The 5617-nt window shown below is 50.7% G+C and overlaps 2 protein-coding genes across 2 annotated transcripts; both read right to left on the reverse strand.

The window, feature by feature from the left end:
* Positions 1 to 337: 337 nt before the first annotated feature.
* LOC136509674 (scarecrow-like protein 3) lies at positions 338 to 2122 on the reverse strand. The gene has a single exon (XM_066504416.1). It carries the CDS (start codon positions 1981 to 1983, stop codon positions 454 to 456), a length of 1530 nt encoding a protein of 509 aa, XP_066360513.1. The 5' UTR covers positions 1984 to 2122; the 3' UTR covers positions 338 to 453.
* Positions 2123 to 3053: 931 nt separating this feature from the next.
* On the reverse strand, positions 3054 to 5271 carry LOC136506467 (scarecrow-like protein 3). The gene is made up of 2 exons (XM_066501398.1): positions 4909 to 5271; positions 3054 to 4219 (listed from the first exon to the last, which is right to left on the reverse strand). The coding sequence occupies exons 1-2, from the start codon at positions 5269 to 5271 to the stop codon at positions 3227 to 3229; spliced, it is 1356 nt and encodes a 451-aa protein (XP_066357495.1). The 3' UTR covers positions 3054 to 3226.
* Between the last annotated feature and the right edge of the window lie 346 nt (positions 5272 to 5617).

Consider the following 5617-nt stretch of genomic DNA (forward strand, 5'->3'; position numbering starts at 1 on the left):
AATTGTTAATTGTCTTTGCGCCATCACATATCAGATTTTGTTGGGTCTGTAGTTTTGTCTAACGGGTTTTTTATTCCTGAAAACCAAAAATTATAAATTATGCCTACATAAATTACAACGAACTAAAACTATAATTTTAATATAAAATATATGCAATAACCGTGGCATGAAAGAAACTTAAAATAGTAAAATTCTAGCACCTGAATTTTAGCAAATCCCCTTATGATTGTGGAGGAGAGACGATCAATTTGTTGTTGTGTCGGCGGGAAAAAAAATTGCACACTTCAAACGACAGTCAAATAAATTCAAGGGAGCACACCGTAATGGGATCGAGATCGAAGACGCAAATATGGCACGATCGTCGAGTGAATGCTACATACAGTTTAGTAGACACGTGCGTTCATGCATGCAGTGCAGCACCTGCGATGGCCATGGTTAACCGAGCTCAGCTAGCTAGGTGTGCCGGCACGACGGCCTCCAGGCGGAGACGGAGTACAGCGGCTTGCGGTGCCAGCAGAAGAAGAAGGCCTCGCCCCGGGCGTCGTGGGCCACCTGGTACGCGTAGTCCCCGCCGCCCCACCCGCAGCTCTGCAGAAGCTTCCTCGCCTCCATCATGCCGGCGTAGCTGAGGCCGACGCGCTCCATCCCGGCGGCCTCCATCCGGCGCGCCCACTGCGCCAGCCGCTCGTGCCGCTCCTTCCGCTCCGCGCCCTCCCGCGCCACCACGCCGCGGATCTCCTCCCCGAGCACCAGCCGCTCGGCGCGCGCCCGCTCCCCCGCGCACCGGTGCGCCTGCGCCGCCGACGCTCGCTCCAGGCAGTCGAACAGCGACGCGTAGTAGTTGAGCGCCTCCTCGAACCGCTCCAGGAACGTTGCCGCGTTGTGGTTCGCCTCCGGCTCCACCACCACCATGATCTTCGGCGACAGCGCCCGCACCGCACGCAGGAAGCTCCCCAGCTTCGCCTTTTCCCTCTGCTGCTGCTGCTGGTTCGCCGGCGACAGCGACGACGACTGCGGCGACATGGAGAGCACCGCCGACGAGTCCGGGCTCAGCTGCAGCCGCGTGTTGATCTCCCGCTCCAGCAGCTCGCCGAAGCTGCTGGGGCTGGACCGCGCGATGATCTGCACCGGGGTCAGGCAGCTGCTGCCGGGGACGTGCCTGCTGCTCCTGCCGCCGCCGGCGTCGTCGGCCGCCAGGAGGCGGTGCAGCTGCCCCACCACGCTGACGGCCAGCGCCTCGCCGGACCTGACGCGGAGGACGTGCCGGAGCGCGTCGAAGTCCAGCTCCTCCAACCTGGCTTCCACGGCGCTGAACTGGAACGGGATGTCGAACGCCTCGGCCTCCTTGGCGAGCACGGCGGCCATGTTGGCCAGAAACTCCCTGCCGTCGTGCACGGCCGTGATGCGGAGGTGCGGCGGCCCCCCGCGGCGGCCGCGGAAGGCGTGGAACAGCGCGATCCACTGCACCGGGTTGGCGGCGGGGCCGGAGAGGTCGACGACGTGCACGAACCGCTCGCCCTCCATCGCCTCCAGGATGGCGTGGTTGGTGGTCAGGTACGCCAGCTTCATGAACGGCAGCACGTCGAAGAGGTGGCGCCGCGCGGCGGGCACCAGGTGCGCCTCCGCGGAGTTGCCCCCCGTGGACAGCAGCGCCCGCGACAGGCCGGGGACCAGGTTCAGCAGCTTCCGCGCCAGCGCGTCGGCGAAGACGGCGGCGAGCCGCTGCAGCGTGTGGGGCGCGTCCAGCGACGCCAGCTGCGTGATCTGCTCCAGGTAGAAGTTGGCGCGGTCGAAGGCGCCCGCCGCCACCTCCGCCGCGCACTGGTAAAGCAGGTTGATGAGGCGCAGGCCCTGCTGGTCGTGGCTCAGCTCCTGCACCCACGACGACCCGAGCCCGCCATGCCCGTTCGGCGACGGCGTGTACAGCGACGACGCCGGCGACGACGTCGCCGACGACAACGTGTCCTCCTGGAACATCTCCATGTCCAGACCGCTGAGCGATCGAAATCCTCACCAAGCTTTCAGCTTTGGACGGACGGACGGACGGGGCTTCTGGGTCAATGGATCGCTGCGCTGGATATGAAGGCGATCGAGCACGCCATTGTTGGGCTTGGATCTTGGTATAGCGACAAATGTTGCAATGCAAGCCTGCTGCAAGGTCTCGAGTTCATACGTTCCTAGGTGGTGACCTTGTCATGGGGTGCAGAAGCGACGACGCAGAAATTGGATGCATGTGCGGCAAGGGCTAAGCCATGTCGTCTGCATCTCGGTGGAATAACTAAGCTGCTTTGGAGATATTCGCTTGGAACTTATCTGCAGCGTTTTGGATCAGGAGTACCAGACAATTTTGCGATCAATTCAACCCCTTCAGGCTATTGCTGCAGGCGTACTATGCAGAATATATACAAAATTGCATAGCTAGTGTCTGATTGATACAAAAATGTTTGGCAGGAAACTCTCTAGCTATATGGAGATATATATTTGTTTTCCATGAGCAACCAGTGAGGTTCAAATGCTGTGCAGACATGGCTCCAAAATCTGCATTCATGTGCAGGCTAGAGTTTCCCCGAGGACAAGAAGCAAACACTTCAGTTTTGTCAGCTTTACAAAACAAATGGTATAGGTGATTGCAAGGTGGCCGTTTCTTGGAGTACTCGTTCAAATTTGACCACATGCTTTTGTTTTCCACCTATAATGCTAATTTCTGCTTCTTATTTTACAGAAACTTTAATCAGGGGGGGCCGACCCAGTGTGCTCTTGTTTCGTTTGCAAGGAAAACCTGTCCATCCTATGCACCAGAAATTGTCCAGTCTCTTGGCATGCGTATATGCTTCGCCAATTTCAAAACCAATCTTGTTCCAATTTTGTTCTCTTCTGCTGGTCCATATGGATAGCCAAAAAAAGAACACAACAGAACCAAGGTAAAGGCAACAACACCATTTTACATGAAAACAGCTCCCTTAAAAAGAGATGTCAAAAACTAGGAACTGATGGAGAGCAATCCAAAATTGCTATTATGAATTAACTTAGACACTTCTTCCGATTCAGCTCGGTTACAATATTTTCATCTACACATCACTATGCTTCACACGAAATGGTTCTCGCTATTCTAAAAGAAAGAAAAGAGATCGTCACAGAGGATTGATCAGCTAGAGCATAGAACTGCCAGACATATCCTCCACAGCACCAGCAAAATGGAGAAAGAAATCACTATCAACAGATAGGCCTAACAGTGTGGCCATACCATTTGACGCTGAACTAACATATGCTCTCTGCTCCCAGAGGTTGAGCCTTTCTTTGGCCTCCATGCCGATATAGAGTAGAGACGTGTGGAACTCCATCCCAACAAAAGGCTATCACTTTCAACCTGGTACTGACATCCATTCAACCCGAAGCTCAGGAGCTTCAGTTCACACTCCCTAATGGCATCGAAGCTGAGCGGAACATGGTGAAACCCTGATGCATCCATGTACATTTCCCACTGCCTCAGCCTCTCATGCCGCTCGTGCCGATTGACTCCTTCACACAGTAATATGTTCTTGATCTCTTCCCCCAAGATCATCCTTTCTACCCGCGTCCGCTCATTGGCCCATTGCGAGTTGGCAGCAGCCATTGCATTGAAGCTGTCAAAGAGGGCTGCATAATAGTTAAGTGCCTCAACAAACCGGTCGGAGAACAACAAGGCGTTGTTGTTTGCATCTTGCTCCATCACCAGCATGATGTTTGGTTTGAGCGTATGGATGGCATTGAGGAAGCTTGCCAACAAAAGAGGGGACGGTGTTCGTGGATAGTTCAGTATGGAGGCTGGGCTGTACACTGAGCTAGCCATCTGCTTAAGCTGCGCAGCATTTGCCATTTTCTGGAGCTGATCAATAGCAGTACAGCTGACATTGTCATCAACCACGAGCAGGCGATGCATCTGTAGAGAGCAGTTGATCGCAATCGCCTCACCATATTTTATCCCTAGGACATCACGGAGGTTACTGAAGTCCAAGGTCTCAAGCCTGCCATTTACATCATTAAACTGGAATGGGATTTTGAGCATATCAGCTTCCTTAGAGAGCAATGCCTTCATGTTGGCCAGAAAGTCATTGTCATCATGGACAACTGTAAGGCGTACTTCAGGTGGCCCCCCTGGGCGCCCATGGAAGCCATGAAGGAGCTTGAGCCACTGACGTGGGTGGGAGGCTGAGCAGGACAAGTCGATAATGCGGACAACCTGAAATACAATTGTCATCAGAAGCTCATAGGTATGTATGTAGTCTTGATAAAAACTACTTTATCATAAAGTACTACTCGCTAGACACAAATAAAATTTGAATCGCTACTTTACATGTAACTTTTTAGAAAATCTATAAAGTTATTTGAACATGTGATATAACTATACACCATGGTTTGGATACATAGATAGAGTCAAGAAAGATGCTAGTATAATGGTAATTCAAATGTCTTTAATAAATCATTGGGACATAGCACGGCATCTGGTACTCTAAAAGGACTAAAACGAAATCTCAGGACAAATTAATTGTAGTGTAGTGGTCTTTCTGTAGATATTGAAACTTCAATTTCTTCATATATTAGCATATCAAAGTTTCAAGAGTTTATGGAAACTGCATCAAAGTGGGTTTTGACTATGATGTATTGGAGAAAAAGATATATCTTTTGATAAAGTGTTGATATTAGATCAGCTTTATGAGAAAGCAAGCAAGAAACAGTTTTGACACTGAAGCAGGACACTAGCAATTTGGCTTTCATGAGAAAGAAAAAAGTTAGAGATGAAAGTTCAGGGAAAAAACATACAAGTTTTTACTTAAATTTTAGCACAAAATAGAGCAATACAAGCTAAGATAGAGAAAAGACTGTATAGCAAGGATATTTGCATTGGCAAGAATATCCAAAGTACATGACCTTTTCAACCTCCATTGCTTCAAGGATGGCCTGGTTGATAGTAGCAAAGCCAGTTTTGAGGTAGGGACTGAGGCTAGCAAAGTTATAACGAGCAGACTGAATGCTCGACTGCTCAAAGTAGTCAGATGGATGAATGAGGGAACCAGTAAGGCCCTCACAAGACAAGAGAAGACGGCGAGCTAGGCTGTCAGCCATAATCTGGGACAGACGCTGCAGCGGCCCATCAACTATGGAGGAGAGCCTTTTTATCTCACTAAGACTATCGTTAGTCTTTCCGATGGATCCCTCACTTACATGTGTTGCACACTGATACAGAGCCGGGACAAGCCGCACCTGATCCTGCACAGAAGGCATACACACCATTCTCTGATATCCTAAGGCTCGCTCGTTATACTCAGGCATGTAGTAACTAGTGTTCCGGTGTTAGCTGGAGTAACTTCTCTAGTTGAGAGGCTGCAACATTTATAGAACTGTAATTTACACCATGGATGGACAGATAAGGATAAGATAACTAGCTAACTTCACATACCAGGACAATGCGATGCTTGGAATGATTCATGGCAAACACAAAGTTACAGGTTGAGTGGTCCGAATTGAACCGAATACTATGGGAATGTTCAGTGTGTTCCCTTTGGAATTGTCCCCTTGGACTATTCATATTTACTAGGTATAAGGTGACAAACGTTGGGGTCAATGTCATTAGACAGTG

This window comes from Miscanthus floridulus, chromosome 15 (assembly GCF_019320115.1).
Source record: "Miscanthus floridulus cultivar M001 chromosome 15, ASM1932011v1, whole genome shotgun sequence".
In the NCBI taxonomy this organism is placed as follows: domain Eukaryota; kingdom Viridiplantae; phylum Streptophyta; class Magnoliopsida; order Poales; family Poaceae; genus Miscanthus; species Miscanthus floridulus.

Bases quoted from the DNA above. Each gene is read 5' to 3' on its own strand.
- LOC136509674 (XM_066504416.1), bottom strand. From the start codon at position 1,983: ATGGAGATGTTCCAGGAGGACACGTTGTCGTCGGCGACGTCGTCGCCG.
- LOC136506467 (XM_066501398.1), bottom strand. From the start codon at position 5,271: ATGGTGTGTATGCCTTCTGTGCAGGATCAGGTGCGGCTTGTCCCGGCT. The intron at 4,220-4,908 runs GTCATGTACTTT...ATTGTATTTCAG, and splicing joins AAGCAATGGAGGTTGAAAAG to GTTGTCCGCATTATCGACTT.